Below are 18,299 nucleotides of genomic sequence, written 5' to 3'. Positions count from 1 at the left end.
AATTTGGAGAAATTACATCGAATTGTTTGGAAAACTGATTTTGGTAAATATTTAGCAAATATGACTTTCGCAAACAGTCATTAGAAAGCTATTTGTTTGTTTCTAGAAAACACTTAATAAATTACTTAAATTGCACCAGAAAACCTTTTGTTGAAGTTTTGGTTTTGAAAACCAAAGTCCGTTTTGTCAACTTAAGTGATTTTACAGTCTCGCGTTAGAAAATATCAATTACTGACTAATGAAGCAAAAACCCAAAACAAACTCAAAAACAAATTCCAAACCCAAAAGATCAAAATAAATAATTACAAAATTCACCATATTTACATTAAATGCAAAAACAATCAGAGCTCCCACATGCTGTTTGATTCTAAGTTAGAAGTCTACCTGAGCAGACAAAGAAAAAACAAAGGGGTGAGCTAAGAAGCTCAGTGTATAACTAAACTCAAACGGAGATCAAACAAAACACAATATACAAGTCAGATAATGCAGAGAATTTTGTATCAATCATATAACTAGAGCGGAACAAATCAGAGTAACACAGAGATTTTCATAACAATCGTACAACAGAACAAAAGATGTATGATTATGCCAATGCGGTGTTTTTCTGAAAATGAAAATACAGATTATCAGATATGTACACATAGATATACACGTTTATTTTGGTAGAATTGTTAATGTTAATGTTATCTACTTAAATTATAAAAATAGCATTAATACTTTACTCAGCATACGGTCTGTTTTCTCCGTGCGTAGTTTAGATCTAAATCAGGATTTTCATATATTGACTTCTGCATCCAATCCGCAATTCCGGCCTCAGTCATATTTGTTAATTTTCAATAATTACTTATATTTGGCATGTACCTAATAGGTTAGGTTTGTAGAAGTTGAATGATGTCACAATCAAATGTTATATTTTATATTCTAATAGTAATAAATATATACGGTTGATATGTATACATATAAAGGTATATGCAAATTATGATTTTCATAGTTTGATTTTATCATACTTAGTGAATATATATTACTTTTGAATTGATTGTAGTTGCTCCGGCAACGAATGTGGCACATCATAACTCAAATTCGGTGTTCGGGTCGAGTTTAAGGTGTTATAATTGGGGTTGAATAGATTGAATTAGAAATTGCTCAAAACCAATAAAAATAAAAATAAAAATAATGGGACAAAAATAGTAGTTGAACAAGTTGAATTGATTTAATAATTTTTTTATTTTTTAAATCTTTTATGAATTTTTAATTATTTATTTAATTATTTTTAGCCTAGTAGTTGAACTTATCAAACAGGTTGAATCGGGAACCAAGAGTATGATTGGTTCAACCACTGGTTCAATTATTAAAACGTTGTACATGACATTATAAGATTATACCATGTCATCACTTGAAATTTTAAATAAGAAGGACCACAACAACAATTTGAACAAAAACTATACCTAACACGATCACCTTTATTTTATTTTCTTTAAAAAACAATAAATTTAGATGCTTTCAAAATCTAATTATGAAATATTTTCATTTTTAATTGTAATTATTGAAAAATAAGAATGGGATAGAACTCAAAATTGCATATGAACTTTGATTTTATATGCAATTTGATACATCAACTTTAATTTGGAGTAATTATACACATGAAACTTTAATTGTGATTCAAATGTATAATTGCAACTTTGATTTTGATTCAATTCTATGCATTTAAAGAAATGAACACGTCAATTTATTTTTACACTGGATAAATATAATTATTTGTTTATGCAATAAATAAATATAAAGTAGTGTTACATCGATAATGATGTTGATGATTTATGAAAAGTAAATCAAATAAAAATTTTATTTATAAAATTACACAAAATCAAAGTTTATGTTACATAAACTTTTCATAAATCATTATATTAGATCAAAGTTCATGTGTAGTTTTAATATTTATCCCAATAAAAATAAACGTACAAAGAAAAAAAAGGAAAATTTTTTAATTTTGTTTTTTGTGTTGCTTTTTTAAATGTTTAAAGTATTATTAGATCACGATATATCTACAATATGAGTGAAAAAAATGTAACAAATATATTTTTTAGAATAAATCTTAAAAGTAAATAAGACTTTGGTTGAAATGATAAAATTAAGATAATAATAAAATTAATTTTTGGGTTTGATTTCCATCAAGTATATTTTTCTTTCAAAATTTTAAATAATTTAAAATGAAAAAAAAATCTTCATAATAACTTATTTTATAAAAAGAAGGGTTTTTAATAGTGGAGAGTATTCGATCGAATCAAGTCGAATTGAGTGAAAAGATTTTGAGTTAATGAAGTTGACGAGTCCTATTTTATCATTCTAACTCGATTTGAAATTTTTTCGAATCGAGTAAAAGTGTTCAAGTTAATTTAAAAATTAAATATGTCAAATTAAAATCTTGTTACAGTATAGTTAATTCCATGCTAACATATAAATTTGAAACCATATATATTTTTAAAAAAATTCAAAGCAAAATAATAATAATAATAATAATAATAATAATAGTAACTTTAGTTTGATAAGTTTGAATCATTAATTAACCTATTTAGATCCCTAAAATTATTATTCTAGAAAACGATTAATTTTTTAAATTTCTTTATATATTTTTTATAATTTTTAAAATATAAATTTTGGAATTTTTATAAATATTTTAAATTTTAAAAAATATTTAAATTTTTGAAAATTATTTTGATTTTTTTTTGTAATTTTTGTTGAGAGAGAGACCAAATTGGCAAGGACCAAAAGGGTATTTACACCAATCTGTTATTCGAATTTTTTAAATTGTAAAATTCAAATCAATTCGAATAATTCGAACTTAATTTTTTTTCAATTTTTTAAAATCGAATCGAATTTTGGTCACACCTAATTTTTAGTATATCTTCTACTTAATAAAAATCGTATAAATTATTGAATTTTATTATATATTTATACAAATTTTTAGTTGTTAACACTTTGTGTTATGTATATATTGATATATTAATTTATTCATATTTTATGTATTTTTGTGTAATCAGTTTTTATATTATGTTAGTGTAATGTATCAATTCATCAAATGTTTTTGTATAGTAAATTTTGAGTATTTGTGTTCGTGTTTATCATTTATAATGATTTGATTTAAATTATTTAAATAAAATTTCATATACAAAATAAGTGGATGATTAACTGATATAATTAATACTAAAGAACAAATGTTGAGTCACAAATTAGCGATAATAAATTTGATTAACTCTGGGGAATACACAACTAAAAATTACCCATAAACTTCCAATAGAGTACTACTACCACTTGGAAAATGATTACTCGAAATCAGTAGAAACAAGAGTTTCAAAGCAATACAAGCCATCAAAGATGGGTGCGTAGGCTAATGCTCCCTTCTTGTCCGCCATCCTCAGGCAGCTCATAAACCCATTGTTTGTGTCCTTAAGGGCTGCTTTGGTAACCCCTGTATTACCCAACTCTGATGGTTGGGTCGTTGTTGCTCCGTTTTTCACAATGGAGCTTTGCGGTGGTGGCAGAGGCAACCCAAATTCATCCCCAAAGTAATCAGGGAATATTGCATTGTTGAATGACCCCCAAATCGACATTATTATTTCAGGGTTGAGTGAGGTAACAATGTCTTAAAAGCCTAGGAGATTATGCAAGCTATTTATATATTCGGACTAGGGTTTTCTTCCAAGCAAATTTGACCATAGGAATAAAATCAACCGACATGGGTTGGGTAGGTATTCAATTTCAGTATGAGTCATTTTGGGCATGACATGAATGGTCCTGAGTGGCATTATGTTTCTTCCACGAAACGATTACCTTAGTTTAGTCATTTTAGATATGGAGGACAAATATATTTTTGATGCTAATATCATGTTTCCACATTTTTGCTCCTCCATCTCATCATACGCTTAACTTTATTTTAAGACTTTTTTATTATATAAAAAAAAGAATTATTTTTTTATATTACAAAAAAGTCCCTCATTTTTAATAAATGTCATTCAACGCCATTATTTTTTTAATATTATATTTTAATTAATGTAATTAATTGTAAAATGATATTTTTTCTAAATTTGAAATCATAATTAAAACATTTTTTACATTTCAATGTATATTTTAATTTTAAATAATGTAATTAATACAAAACAATATTATTCAAAATATTAATTAATTAGCATAATTAATATATATATGTATTTAATGTTTGAAAGATGGACTTTTCTTTATTATTTTCATCCCTAAAAAATTGATATAAAAAATAGTTAACTTTAAAAAACAATTAAACAATGTAAAGTAAATTATAATATCAAATTAAAAAAAATTAGGTAAAACAATGTGCAACAATTTTAATCATTTAATAAATACAAAAAATAAAAAAAAATATTTATAATAAACGTGCAGCAATATACCGACCACCAATAGTTTCTCTTATGGAGTGAGTGGCTCTTCGTCAACTTCTTAATTTGTTTCTGGTTTGAGAGTATTTCAAAATAATAAATGATTTATATGCTTTTTGTTTGTTTTTCCATTGTTTAATAAGTCTTTAGTTTTAGAATTTTTATCTGCTCTTGTAGCACGTTGTTTAATAAAAGAAAGTCCCTTGCATATAAGTGATTTATTGTCCCGTTTTTGTTGATTTTTATGTTTTCTGCATCGTTGTAGCTTAACCTAGCTAACTAGGGGACTGATTTGCAAAACTATTGAATAGTTTGAGATTTGCCATTGATGAATATATTAGGGTTTTAAAGTTTAATGAAAGAAAATGAATTTTTGTTGTTAGTTAAACAATTTTTGTTAAGTTATTTTTAATGAAATTGTCAAATAGGGATTAAATTGAGAAATGTAAAAATTGTGCGGTGAATGTGTGAAATAGTGAAATATATGGGTTGCTATAAGCATCTAGTAAATTCGGCTAGGCCTGGTTTGCTATAAGCATCTAGTAAATTCGGCTAGGCCTGGTTATAAGGGAAATTGCATAAATTTTATTTTACGAGCCTAAGGACTAAATTGTAAAGAAGTCAAAAGTTTAGGAGCAAAATAGTAATTTTACCATAACATGAATTTTGGATTGAAATGAATAGATTAAGAATTAAATTAGTTAAATTTGATTATATAGATCAAGAAAAGCAACCTTCGGAATTAAATCGGGGAAAAGACAAAGTAGAGGATTAATCAATCGACTTTCTTCGTATTAATTCGAGGTAAGGTCGTATGTTTAATAAGCACTAAATTATATATGTTTTAAATGTTTTGTTATTATATTCTTGATGATATGACTCCACGGAAATACTCAACGAAGATTTGGCGACGTATGGAATCCCAGTTGAACCTTAAGAATAGATAGGATACAAATGACATGTCATTAGGGGTTACCGTGTTTTGGGTGCTAGTCTCGTACGTCCTACCGGTGGCTGAGCTTTCGGCATGTGTTGTGGTTACTTTACAGCTTGTGTGAATAAACCCAGTTATGGCTCGAGAGTGAACATTGATACGAGATATGAGATGATGGTGGTTTTAACCACGTATTGGCACTTGGTATGCGAGATACTTGAGTATTCGATAGTATTCCAAATGGTTCAACAGGCACAGTGATGATACGAGGTTATACGAGTTTGATATGAACTAGTACAGGTATTCATGTGAAATACGATAAGTGATTTATATTTGATATATAAATACATGGCTAACATGATTGTGGATTATGTGTTAGGCTTTGGGCCAAATAGAGTTAATTATGTCTTAATTTTGCTTATCTAAATTGTGGATGAATGGTAAGTTGTATTTTAGTTATATGAACTTACTAAGCTTAGTTGCTTACTCTGTTTTACTTTCCGTGTTTTATAGTGAATCGGAAGCTCGTTTGGATTGGAAGCTGTCAGAGATTGCGTCACACTATCAAACGCTTATTTTGGTATTTTTGGACTTTATATTTTGGGTTAAATGGCATGTATAGGTGTTTTTGGCTAATGTAGCCTATATGTCTTGTTGTGTTTTGGCCATCTGAATTGGCTTGTATGGTGAACATATATTTTGATATGTAAATATGTGTAAATGGCCTTTTTATTTGTGGTGTATGGTTGCCATGTGAATGCATTGTTTGTGAATTGGTATTTTGGGTACCAAATGGTTGAATTGGAGATGTGATATACATGTTAAGTTTTAAGCACAATGTCTCAAATATATGTTTGACCATTTAGGTAGATTTTGAAGACATATTTTGGTATGTTATAATTGGTTTATTGAGGTACCTATGATTATCATGATTGTGTGTGATATTATAACATGTTATAAACTTGATATTGGTTGGTTTTGAATGCCTATTTATGCCATGGTTGTATGTAAATTGTTGAGCTTTGGTTGGTACCAATTTGGGTGAGAAATATGGCTTGGAAAATGACCTATATTTGTCCACACGGGCAGAGACACGGGCGTGTGTCTCAGTTGTGTGTGACACACAGCCAGGTGACATGGTTATGTGTCCCCTGTGTTTTCCAATTGTTGCAAGTCAGTAACTTCACATAGCTTAGCACACAGACGTGTGGCTTGGCCGTGTGGCACAAGTCAATATACCTTTCAGTTTTCACACGGCCTGGCACATGGGCGTGTGAGGCCATTTCAAAGGATACACGGCCTAGCACACAATCGTGTGGTTTGGTTGTATGACCCAAGTCAGTATGCTCACTAGTTTGGACACAGGCTAGGACACGGGTAAGGACATGGGCATGTGGCCCCATTTCATATGCCCACACGGCCTGGTCATACGGGCGTGCGTCCCCTATACCTTTGAAAATTTTACATGTTTTTGGAAAATTCCTTGAGTACTCGATTTAGTCCCGAACCATTTTTAATGTCTATTTTAGGCCTTGAGGGCTTGTATTAGGGACTATATGATGGATTATGAATGGTTTTTGATTTGAATGAATGATGATCATGAAATGTATGATTGTTTGAGGTATAAGTTCGATAATGCTCCGTAACCCTGTTTCGGCGTCGGATATGGGTTAGGGGTGTTACAAATTAAATTACTATAAAATATAAAAGTGAGAATATATAAAAGTGAGGAAGCATGGGACATCGTGACGACGCACCGTATTCTTCAAGTAAGCAGTCGTGTTTTAGACTCTAAGCAAGGTTTCGTCTCTCAATTGAACTTTGATTACTTGAGGGATATTTTAGTGGTTTTAGCCTTTCAACATTACTCTATTTAAAGGGATCGTTGTATCATTATTTTGGAAGGCAATTAAAGATGTAGTACTACAAGGCTTTTCTTTTAGGGGTGACAAGATGTAGTCGCAAATGAATTCCATTTCGATCCAGCCTCATAAATCGTCTCTGGAACCCTCCCCAAAAGTTCGTCGCATACATCTCTCCAGTTGGCTGCGTGAACTGACCCAGTGACTACCTACCCATCTACCGGTAACACGAGTTATAATTGCATGTCCTCTAGAGTGATAGTACACTCGTTGCATGGAAGATGAAATGTGTGCGTCTCGGGTCTCGACTTTTCCACCAAAGTGCTTACGAGTGTCGGGTCCAACTTACGCCCCTTACCTCTAAGGGCCACGTGCGAAAAACCAACATCTCTCAAGTAAGGTTCAATCAAGGGTAATAAAGGAGCGGGTATATTACGAATATAAGCCTCCAAAATTTGATCTTCCGCATATATAAGTAAAAAAATACAAAATATTAAATTAATATATAGCAATAAAATAGAAAAATTAAACAACATTAAAATATAATAAAAATATTCTTACCATTTGCAATTGATTGACAGAAATGTGGTTGTCATCAAAACGGATTAGAGATCTGGCCATTGCTAATTTCGAAAAATACCAAATAATTTTCTAATAGAAAAAATAATTTATGAAAATATTAAGATAATTTTAATAAAAAATAAAATTTAGAGATAAATAATTTATTTTGGATTTGTTTTTGTTTCTTTATAAATTATAATTAGGTGGATTAAAATTTAGTTAAAATATTTAAGAAAATATATTACATCGATTCGTAAATAGATATGAGATTACGAACTAATTAAATCGAACTAAAAATTGATTAAAATCAATTAAATATTGATTGAATCAATTAAATTAATTTTTTAATATTTTTATTTTTATAAATTTATTTAATGGAATTTATAAATTGAATCAACTTAGATCGAAGGATTACATATTAACTTCATACGGATATATTGGAAACAAACAAAGCCCATAAGAGCTATTAAAGGCAAAGCCGAAGTCCGGTTTGTAAGCAAAGCTTAGTGAAAATGGAGAATCACAAGGAACTTTTGAGGGAAGTATTCGGTGAATCATCAGACAGCGAAGACTTGGATCCCCAAAACCCAATCCCATCATGGGAACAGATCAAGGAAATCAATGGTTTATGGCTATGCAGAGGCTTCCTTTCACCTCAACACCAATCCTCTCTGGTTTCCGCCGTGCTAAACGGTTCTTTTTCTTCCTCATTCCCCCTTTTTTTTTGCACGTCTCGAGCGCCGAGTCTTCGCTGATAAGTACTAGTGTTTGGTATTTGATTTTGTTGCAGAAGGGTGGTTCAACGAAGATTCTCACAATCAGGTTCGTGGATCCATTTTTAGCAGCTTAGCATATATATTTTGTTCCTAGTTGTTAATGTCTGAATTTAAGGGGTTTGAGGGACACAATTCGGTTAGTTAGTCTGCACATTTGGGTGGGATGATAGAATTGCCATTGGTTCATCGTTGAAATAGATTTGTCTTTGTATCAATTGTGTCTTAAAACTGTTTCTGGACTGGTTTATCTAATCAACACTAGCAATTCAATTCAGTAAAATTAGCAATCTCATCAACATGTAGTTTATTATGCAATTATCGAGTAAAACATTCATGAACTACAAAATTTATATAAGTTGAAGAACTATATAGCTTTGGCAAATGCTAGGGCCATGGGATTTTGAGTTTCATCATGCATAATAGTCATGGCTGCATTTTCAGCCCTACTATGTGTGTATACCATTTGTGGATTTTGTCAGGTTTTTTCCAGTTTAGTCCGTTCTTCATATGTTGTTCTTTGTATTGGTTTGATTCCGTATTGATAGTAAAACTTCCAAAAATTTTGTTATGCTCCTATAAATTGTATGTAATTTTTACTAAATAAATAGGAAAAAAACTACCTTATCAAATTAGGTTTCATATTTTTGTTTCTCGAATCGGACTGAAACGCTTTCCTGGTAATTGCTATTACGTTCCGTCGGATTTATGTTCTTAACCAGTTTTTTTCAGGCCATGAGATTTGGAGATCTTCCTGCATGGGCTATTGAGCTTTCTAGCTCTATACGTGAAGCAGTCTTCCTTGAGGATCACGTATCTGAACCCATAAACTCGGTTACCTCCAATGGGGGCACCAAACCCTGTATTTTACCATCAAATTTATTGTGGAGAGAACCTCTGTTTGATCAACTAATTGTGAATTTATACCATCCAGGTGAGGTGCGGCATTATGGAGTTGTTTATGTTGTTCCATAATCAATGTGAAAAGTATTTTTTAACTGTTACATTGTGCAGGGAATCTGTATTTTTTAACTGTTACATTGTGCAGGGAATCTGTGCTCATGTCGACCTCATGCGATTTGAAGATGGAATTGGCATTGTGTCATTAGAGTCATCATGCGTGATGCATTTCACTCGAGTTGAAGAAGGTGGTTCCGACATTGTGGAGCATCGTGAAAATCATCCACTCACGACCAAGGTTCCTGTTCTACTGACTCCAGGTTCTCTGGTTATAATGTCGAGAGAAGCTCGATACCTATGGAAACACGAGATAAACCGCAAGCCGGGGTTACAAATGTGGGAAGGGCAGGAATTGATGCAGGATAGGAGAATTTCCATAACCTTGAGAAAGCTGTGCCAGGTCGACTAGCTTGTCATCAAACATGTGCTTTTTTTCTTTTCTTTTCTTTTAATAGTTCCGTTTACCTATCCAATTTTGGACATTCTCTACTTCTTCTGTTTGCCAGCTTTGAATGTGTAACACTAGGAAACGTGTTCCATGCTTGAATACTTGAATGTTTTGGGCTGCTGGGTGTTGATTGACAAGTGTTTGTGAATACGAATTGAAGCTTTTTTTTTTCAGATTGGTGGAAACCAACTAGAGAGCAAAAAAGTTGCCAAATCTTTTTATTTTACCTTTTGATGTTCATTTTCTGGTTTATGAAGCTAATTCTATTGAGATCAATTCCCAACTTCTTCCTTTCGAGATTCGTGAAGGATTCTCCATGAAAGGTAAAAAGTAGAACGTGCCTTGAAATTTTCTTTTTTACTTTGAGCTCAGCTTGGATGCAAGATTCTCTAAGAAATGGTGGTTGATGATGGATCGAGAAACAACTGAAATTAAAAATCTCAAACTACAAAACATTCCATTGAAAAACATGCTAAAATGGACAGTATGTACAACAAAACCATGATACTGTAAGAAGCAACAGGAAAATCAAAAGGACGTGTTTCTTTCTAAGCTATCTAATGAACAAACCAACAACCTGATCTTATTCATGAGAGAATTCTTGCAGAACAAAAGATGGTGGTATATGCTTCAAAGGAAGACAAGCTTTAGATTTACAGTGGCCAAAAACGCAGCCCAAGCCAAACAAGGCATAACCGAGTTACCAGCAATCGGATTCACCTTTCTAAAATCTCTTGAACACCCGACCAAAGTCCCAACCATCGCCAAATTCACAAGCAACCCAGCCCGGCTAGCTCCCATCCAAAGCACAGTCGGATGCCAAGCCATGCTCAATCCTAAGTAACCCAAATAAAGAGACAAAGCCGTCGGTTTAACGTGGAACCCACCTTCAACCCATACAAACCAAGCTGACAGCCCCATCAAGAAGCTCGAAGCCAAGCAACCCGTATGTAAAAGCCACAAAGGAGGGAACCAGAAAGGTTTGGCTAAAGAGGCGTAACCACGACCTGAACCAAACAAGTATATGTTTAACAAGGTGAGAGACAAAGGGAATGAAACTGCTATGACTAGTGATCTTAGCCCACGTTTGGCCATTGCCATTCTTTTTTCTCGCCTGTTTGCTCTGTTCTTTTCGTTGGAGGTGGTGGTGGTAAAACGAGGGTCATCCCTGGAACGGTGTTTGAGATTCTGGGATTCCATGGGAGATGATAATTGGGGTCTGAGTTTTATGATGAGAGAGGGATTTCAGGGGAGGGGGTTTATAAAGAGGAGAGCGTAAGGAAGGGAGGAAAAGGAGATGACAGGTGGGGGAAGGGAAGTGTTGAGGGGTGTACATTCGGACAGTGATGGTCACACACGTGGATGAGAAACGTGGCTCCTTTGGTTCTTGGGGGACGGCTTTAGTGTCGACAAAAAATCTAGTGCTCTTTGGAAAGAGACAACACAGCTTTGATGGATTTGTAATAGGATAACCATCGGTATTTTATTAACCAAAAACTGCTGCATTCAACAGGTTTGGATTTAGCTTTTGTCTGAAAAAAATGGATCCCATGTTTTTTAAGCAGTAAAAGGTCCGTTTTTGGGTTCTGATACGTGTTAAGGGCTAAAGACTTGTTGGCCACTGTTGTTCTCCTGCCCAATCATCGAGCTAAAGACTTGCTGCCTGCCCAATTATCAAACTTGCTCAATATGATCAAATTCATCCGTCAAATTTTAATTAAATCGATTTTTTTCTAATTTTTTAAAGATTGGGTTGATCGGCCCGTCAAACGGGACCAATTTGTAGGTGTAGCCCAAATTAAAAGGTCCACAGTCAAACCCAAGTGTACCCAACTCTTTCATTTACCTCCGTTTGTTCTCTGAAAACTCAAGCATTCCAGTTTCTTTCTCCTTCATCAAGCCAACACCAAATTCAACCCAAAAGCAAAAACAGCCATGGCAGTAAAAAATTCAACCTCTGCTCATGCCAAACGCTCTCGGAAAAAAGCTGCTGCTTCATCTTCTTTGATCCCCAAATTCATGAAAAACCCCAAAACAACAATGGCGTTGGCTTTACTCATCATTGACTCCCTCCTTGTCTCCTTCATCATCGCTTACGTCCCTTGTACGATAACCAAAATCCCATCTTCACTGTTTTTTTTTCTTTTCTTTTCCCCGTATAATTGAACTCACGGTGACTTCTCACGGTTTTTAATTTTCAGATACGAAGATAGATTGGGACGCTTACATGTCTCAGGTGTGGTACTTTTTTTTTAATACTAATCAAGCTAATTTACTTCATGGGTTAATTTGGCTATTCGTTTTTATTTGATGGGATAATGTGGAATTAGTGTTTATTAAGATGACAGGTAAGTGGGTTTCTTGGAGGAGAAAGAGATTATAAGAACTTGAAAGGAGACACTGGACCGCTTGTTTATCCAGCTGGTTTCCTTTATGTTTATTCTGCTATTCAGTATGTTACTGGAGGACAAGTTTTTCCAGCTCAGGTGATCTTTGTGCTTAGTCAAATTGAATTTTCTTGTCTGTGATCTGTGCTTTATTTATGCTACCTTCTATTTTGTTTTTGATTGCAGATTTTGTTTGGGATTTTATACATCATAAACCTGGGCATTGTCTTATTAATCTATGTAAAGACCGATGTGGTATGAAATTTGCTTTTGTTTACCGTTCAGGCATTAATATAGGCTATTTTTGCTTTTTGTTACTGATTAGTTATATGATTTGGTAAAGCTGATAAATATATTTCTTTGTCTGAGTGCTCTGAAAGTTCGAAACTAGTAAACTCGAGATTGGTGATTTAAATGAAAATGTTCTTGATTGTTAATGTTTCTTACTCTGTATTTCGTTGTCTTGGTTTTCTATATTATCGTTTACTGTTCTTAAAACGTCTTTGCAGCTTCCGTGGTGGGCTCTTATCCTGCTTTGTCTTTCAAAGCGAGTTCACTCAATATTTGTGCTTCGTCTGTTTAATGACTGTTTCGCAATGACACTCCTCCATGCTGCAATGGGATCTATTCTTTTTGGATGGTGGCATTTGGGGTTGATTATTTTTAGGTACTATGGTCATTTTATCAGTAGCTTTTTCTCCTTCTAAGAAGGAAAAGAAAAGAAGTGGATCCAACTTTGCCTCTTTTTTTATGTGTAGTGCTGCCGTTTCGATAAAGATGAATGTCCTACTCTATGCTCCATCTCTTTTTATACTCATGCTAAAGGTGCATTAACTTCTGCTTGATTACATTTTTCTAGTAATTAGCAACTAGGTTAGATATTATACTTAAACAGTTCTGTCTTTCTTTGTTATCACTTCTTATAACAGGCTATGAGTATCAGTGGGGTAATATCAGCTTTAGCTGGTGCGGCACTTGTGCAGGTGTGTCAACTATTCCTCTTTGGCCCTTGAGGACTTATAATTAGCATTAAGAATTTCCTGTTAATCGAGATTTCTATTTCTATTTCCCTTCCTTGCTTTATAGATTACATTCTTTTCCTCTCTTAACACGGGAAGTAAATATAAATCTCCATGCATCTTAACTTATTTTCAATGTGGTTAGGTGAGTTGGACTACTGCACTTAATGTTTGTGGCAGGAGGCATTGCCTGCCAGTGTGTTGATTCTTTTCTTCATACTCAGTAAAGGGTTCTGCAGATTGTGCTGGGGCTGCCATTTTTATTATCATTTCCAATTGAATATATATCACGAGCCTTTAATCTTGGACGCATCTTCATCCACTTCTGGTAATTTTACAGTATTGAAAATGCTCACCCTTCCCCTTAGTTGCCGATTACTAACATATTGACAGGATTAATCAGTGCCATTTCTCTGAATGGTGGTAAATAAAAATATTGTTTACCTACTTTTTCTTTTATTATTGATATTTCAAGTAATATTAGCTTGATAGCCCCATCAGCTTGGTTACATATTGGGTTTTCTTTTGTGCATAGGACTACATATTGTATTGCTAGATCAAAACATGACCTAAAGAATTCCGAACTTGAGAAATTTGTTTTTTATAAATCATTTTGATAAGAAATTATTTCTTTGATCTCCGTAAGGATTGTGTGCCGTTTTGCAGTCAATGAACTTAAATTTTAAAACTCATGCAAAAGCACTCCACAGTGCATATGCGTTATAATATTTGTTCTGTTACTGCTTTTGAGGGTATTAAACATATTTTGAGTAGTTCGATTCTTAATATAAAGTTGCCTCTGAAAAATATAGCTTTTCATACAAAGAGCTGTATAGATTTTAGGGGTCAGGAGTACTGTTCTTTAGTAACTTTTTGAAGGGATAAAGGTTTTTCTTTTAGCCAATTAAGCGATAAAGGTTCAAGATGACATTTCCTAACAGGTGGTTATATGCATGAGCATGCTTGTCGTTTTGTCTGTTAGAGTGGTCTGCACTTTGCACTTCATTGTTTTTCAGACAACTTTTTCTGTATTTTACTTGCACAACGATGGGTGTTGTTGAGTTCTAACTTTGATGTTTATCCTTTGGCTAGGTCTGTCAACTTCAAGTTTGTTCCCGAACCAATTTTTGTGTCAAAGGAATTTGCTCTCTCTTTGCTGATTGCTCACCTTGTATTACTCGTGGTATTCGCTCATTATAAATGGTGCAAGTAAGTGAAATGGCTTATGTTCTCAGTAAAAAGTGATAAACATGTGATTATGAATAAATTTTTTTTCAGGAAAATGTAATTTGGGGAATGTTTGTGTTATTTATCATAAAATTTCTAGTTTTTAGCCTTTTAGGCTATATTGTTGCCTTGTATCTTGTATACATCATGTTGATTGCTCTTATATACGGTTTGCAGGCATGAAGGTGGGCTTTTTAAATTTTTGCGCTCGAGGATTAGTTTCTGTTCGATAACATCTTGCTCTGCATGGCCGAAAACCCTCAAGAAAGAACGTAAGTTGTGACCCTTCCATGGGTTCTTTTTTGAAAAGAATCCCTTTATTCCTTCTGTTCTTCATTGCAATACTAAACTTGGTGGAAATGAATCCAGATATTGTGACAACGATGTTTGTTGGAAACTTCATCGGCATTATATGTGCCCGTTCATTACATTATCAATTCTACTCGTGGTAAGTGTTGTGCTATAGTACAAGTATCTGGATAAGCACTTTTCTAGTTTATGTATAATCGGTTCTTTCTCTACATAAATCTTATACATGGAATCAGACCATTTCTGATCCCTCATCTGATTGCAGGTATTTCTATAGTTTGCCTCACCTTCTGTGGATAACAGCTTTCCCTACGTTGCTTCGGTAAATTCTTTACTCCCAATGCGGATTTGAATAAAACTGGTTGCAGTTAGTTCCTTGTAATAATTCATGAATATTTTTGTTTGTACAGCGTGTTGATTTTCGTAGGAGTCGAGCTGTGCTGGAACGTATTTCCATCAAACTTGTATTCGTCTCTCCTACTCCTTTGTCTTCACTTACTTATAGTGTGTGGTTTATGGTATTCTATGGCCGAGAATCCTTACGAGAGCGATAAATCAGATAGTCAAAAGGTAAAATGAAGCGCGCGCTGTTTTATCAAAAGCTTTTACGAGGTGGGAATCCAGGCAAACTGTAACTTTCTTTCTTAAATTCTTAATTTACACTTCACAGATAAGGAAGAGGTATAGATGCATGTGTGAGAGTCACGTGCCTAGAATCATGATGTACTTTCTTTTGTTTGGGCCAGTAATCATGATGTACTTCAGTTGGATGAAATGCTTGTCTGAACTTTCTTTCTTTTAGCAATTGATGAATGATGAATCCATTCCCTTGAAAGACTTTCACTTGAAGGGATCCATTACTTAATATTTGTATTTTGAATCCACTAGGCGCTCCCTCACTCGCTGGAGTTTCCCATTTCGCATTCACAGAAATACCCTTCACATTTTGTATTTTCTTTTTTAAAACTTAATTAAAAAATCGTCACTTTTTACATGTAACTGTTTGGTAAATCACATGAGAGAGATGCAGATTCAAATTTTCGAGATAGATAATTACAAATTCGAACATTAATTCCAAAATCTTTCCTTTTCATTAAAATTTTTTTATACAAAATTTAGAATAATAAATTAAATATAAACTATTTATCACGAGGAAGTGGCAATTGCGTAAATAAAAGGTGCAAGCCGGGATGAAAAAGGAAGGGGACCACCAGCCTATAAAAGAAGGAGAGCGAAGCCACAAATTTTAATTTCGCCCAACTTTTCAAATTGAAGCTACGGGTCGGGTTAGCAACGGGGGAGCACCAAAGATCCACTGCAAAAACAATGGTTAATGTTACTCCCTTTCCTTGTTCTTCTTTCTTATTTTTTTTTTACAATAATTTGAACTGATAATCTTCCTCATTATCACTTTGCTCCAATCCTTTTTAATTAGCCAGAACGCTACGATCTAATCTCATAATCCTCATTGTTCATAAAGGATTTTGAAATAATGAGCGACTTGATTTAGATCTTTTTTTTTTCTCTAAAACTCGTGGATCTTTATGGATTTTGACGCTTCATTTGGATTTTATTATTATATATTTGATTTAGTCACCTTTATTTTTTTGGATTAAAAATGTTTGCGCTTGAAATGCTGGCGTTCGTGTTTTAATTTAGGGGGGGCTCTATTATTAGTTTTAGTGTAGTTTTCATTACTTTTTTTAGGTTTTACTTGTTCTGATACCCGAATTTTAATTAATGGCGTAGAACTCCTTGTTCTTCTTGTTTTTTTTTTCCTTTTGCAGCTTCCTCCAAGGTTCAAAAGAAATTTTGATTATTTGTGTAAAGTTCGTTATAGTACATTTTCAGCGTAGCTAAGGATTTAATTTTGTTGTAAGGTCTTATGCTAATGATGTGTGGTATGGCCGCTAACTGTTATACTCTTTGTAGGATGGGCAAAATTCGGATGACTCAAAGCAAAGCACTGCTGATATGACTGTTTTTGTGAGTTCCTAATCTCTCTCTCTCTCTCTCTCTATATATATATATATATATTATAACATGAACAAGAACTGCTTTTAATGTATGTTTTCTTGCTAGCACCTGGAGGGCATAACTATTGCCAGTTTTGATTAATTAGGAACATTTTAGATTGCCTAGTCGGATAATAGTCTCTAATGGATGTAAATCAGCAGTGATTTGCTTAGGTTTTTTTATTTTTCCTTACTTATATAAGTCTTTGATAATGATTTCTTGGAATTTTGTAGGTGCAAAATCTTCTTCAACAAATGGTGAGTGAGTTATAGTTGGACCCTCTCTTGTTGGATTTTATATCTGTATTGACAAAGATTTTATTTGCAGCAATCTAGGTTTCAAACAATGTCTGATTCCATTATCACCAAGAATATCCTTTCACATGTTCTTTCATAAGATAACAACTTTGTCAAATATATCAAATGTCACTAGTAAATGGTTTGTCGTATTTGGTAATGAAAAATTTGTCTAGTTTTCTTGTTGAGCTTTTAATTTTATTGTTACATAAATAGGTTGGATTGTCTAAATATTAGTTATGTACATTTGTCAACTTATGGGGAAATCTTAGATTATAAGACTAAGATGCTTTTTGAGACAATGATGTGAACCTCTATCTAATAATTGTTATGTTGGCCAGATTTTAAGAAGTTCAAAACTTGGTCATGTTTCACACTATTATTAGCATTACTTTAAATGAAAATAGTATTACCATTTAGCGTGGGACAACTATTGTTTACTTAACTCCTAAGCACTCGACGACATGGGAAACCGTATAAACGAATTGGAGCAAAGCATCAATGACCTAAAAGCAGAGATGGGAGTGGAGGGCACTTCATCTCCGTTAGACCCATCGAAGCAAAAGTCAGACAAAGCAAAGCAAGATGAAGGGTCAGCATAAAACTTTGCCAGAAACTACCACTTGCAGTTGATTATGATTGTATTATCTGGTTTGTCTTTGAGACGAACTAAATATATTGTCAAGAGAGGGACATTACTGAGAGTCCCCCCTTTCCTTTTTTAGTTGTACTAAGTATGTTTCATCTGTGAAACTGTGAGAAAAAAAGAGTTATCTCCCTTGAAACACCAATAGATGCACTGGTTGTTTGGCGAATTATAGAGGGAATTAATGAAAATATGATATTGTTGTTAAGTAACATTCCTGCTTTATCTCAGTGCAAAGCTAATAGATAAACTGCTTTATTCATTTCAGTCTAGATGTCTATGGTGCAGGCAGGTGATTTGGTTGCCGATGCTTGGAAGCTTTTAGCTAGGTTTTAGGGCTGGAATTAGGCAAAAAATTCCACCGGGCCTGGTGGCATTGCCGGTTGTAAACAAGATCTTCAAGAGCTATAGTTCAAAATATGAATATGCAAGGGAATTGACATCCTCCGGTACGATGT

At 33.4% G+C, this 18,299-nt stretch overlaps 4 protein-coding genes across 5 annotated transcripts; 3 read left to right on the top strand and 1 right to left on the bottom strand.

The window, feature by feature from the left end:
* Positions 1-8,180: 8,180 nt before the first annotated feature.
* Positions 8,181-10,111, top strand: LOC107929857 (alkylated DNA repair protein alkB homolog 8). The gene is made up of 4 exons (XM_016861386.2): positions 8,181-8,453; positions 8,551-8,582; positions 9,266-9,472; positions 9,582-10,111. The coding sequence occupies exons 1-4, from the start codon at positions 8,273-8,275 to the stop codon at positions 9,900-9,902; spliced, it is 741 nt and encodes a 246-aa protein (XP_016716875.1). The 5' UTR covers positions 8,181-8,272; the 3' UTR covers positions 9,903-10,111.
* Positions 10,112-10,372: 261 nt separating this feature from the next.
* Positions 10,373-11,238, bottom strand: LOC107929867 (translocator protein homolog). Its single transcript, XM_016861399.2, has one exon. The coding sequence runs from the start codon at positions 11,139-11,141 to the stop codon at positions 10,572-10,574; it is 570 nt and encodes a 189-aa protein (XP_016716888.2). The 5' UTR covers positions 11,142-11,238; the 3' UTR covers positions 10,373-10,571.
* A 91-nt stretch (positions 11,239-11,329) lies between these two features.
* On the top strand, positions 11,330-15,748 carry LOC107929848 (dol-P-Man:Man(5)GlcNAc(2)-PP-Dol alpha-1,3-mannosyltransferase). The gene is made up of 13 exons (XM_016861375.2): positions 11,330-12,045; positions 12,143-12,177; positions 12,290-12,427; positions 12,515-12,583; positions 12,838-12,995; positions 13,087-13,153; positions 13,258-13,311; positions 13,587-13,675; positions 14,440-14,556; positions 14,752-14,846; positions 14,944-15,022; positions 15,149-15,205; positions 15,294-15,748. The coding sequence occupies exons 1-13, from the start codon at positions 11,877-11,879 to the stop codon at positions 15,460-15,462; spliced, it is 1,296 nt and encodes a 431-aa protein (XP_016716864.1). The 5' UTR covers positions 11,330-11,876; the 3' UTR covers positions 15,463-15,748.
* A 317-nt stretch (positions 15,749-16,065) lies between these two features.
* On the top strand, positions 16,066-18,053 carry LOC107929874 (heat shock factor-binding protein). 2 transcript variants are annotated; one of them, XM_016861418.2, is made up of 5 exons: positions 16,066-16,212; positions 16,816-16,869; positions 17,133-17,156; positions 17,227-17,269; positions 17,652-18,053. In XM_016861418.2, the coding sequence occupies exons 1-5, from the start codon at positions 16,210-16,212 to the stop codon at positions 17,795-17,797; spliced, it is 270 nt and encodes an 89-aa protein (XP_016716907.1). In that variant the 5' UTR covers positions 16,066-16,209; the 3' UTR covers positions 17,798-18,053. The 2 variants fall into 2 exon arrangements, with proteins under 2 accessions (XP_016716907.1, XP_016716899.1); XM_016861410.2 differs by having other exon boundaries at positions 16,137-16,218.
* Positions 18,054-18,299: the final 246 nt, after the last annotated feature.

Source organism: Gossypium hirsutum, chromosome A12 (assembly GCF_007990345.1).
Source record: "Gossypium hirsutum isolate 1008001.06 chromosome A12, Gossypium_hirsutum_v2.1, whole genome shotgun sequence".
Lineage (NCBI taxonomy): Eukaryota > Viridiplantae > Streptophyta > Magnoliopsida > Malvales > Malvaceae > Gossypium > Gossypium hirsutum.
Note: the sequence above shows the minus strand (reverse complement) of the source record. Positions and strands in the feature narration are given on the sequence as shown.

Excerpts from the sequence above, each read along its gene's own strand:
- LOC107929857 (XM_016861386.2), top strand. The coding sequence starts at position 8,273 with ATGGAGAATCACAAGGAACTTTTGAGGGAAGTATTCGGTGAATCATCA. Across the intron at positions 8,583-9,265 it reads ACGAAGATTCTCACAATCAG|GCCATGAGATTTGGAGATCT; the intron begins GTTCGTGGATCC and ends AGTTTTTTTCAG. Across the intron at positions 9,473-9,581 it reads ATTTATACCATCCAGGTGAG|GGAATCTGTGCTCATGTCGA; the intron begins GTGCGGCATTAT and ends TACATTGTGCAG.
- LOC107929874 (XM_016861410.2), top strand. Across the intron at positions 16,870-17,132 it reads CTGCTGATATGACTGTTTTT|GTGCAAAATCTTCTTCAACA; the intron begins GTGAGTTCCTAA and ends GGAATTTTGTAG. Across the intron at positions 17,157-17,226 it reads AAAATCTTCTTCAACAAATG|CAATCTAGGTTTCAAACAAT; the intron begins GTGAGTGAGTTA and ends TTTTATTTGCAG.
- LOC107929848 (XM_016861375.2), top strand. The coding sequence starts at position 11,877 with ATGGCAGTAAAAAATTCAACCTCTGCTCATGCCAAACGCTCTCGGAAA. Across the intron at positions 12,046-12,142 it reads CATCATCGCTTACGTCCCTT|ATACGAAGATAGATTGGGAC; the intron begins GTACGATAACCA and ends TTTAATTTTCAG. Across the intron at positions 13,312-13,586 it reads CTGGTGCGGCACTTGTGCAG|ATTGTGCTGGGGCTGCCATT; the intron begins GTGTGTCAACTA and ends AGGGTTCTGCAG.
- LOC107929867 (XM_016861399.2), bottom strand. The coding sequence starts at position 11,141 with ATGGAATCCCAGAATCTCAAACACCGTTCCAGGGATGACCCTCGTTTT.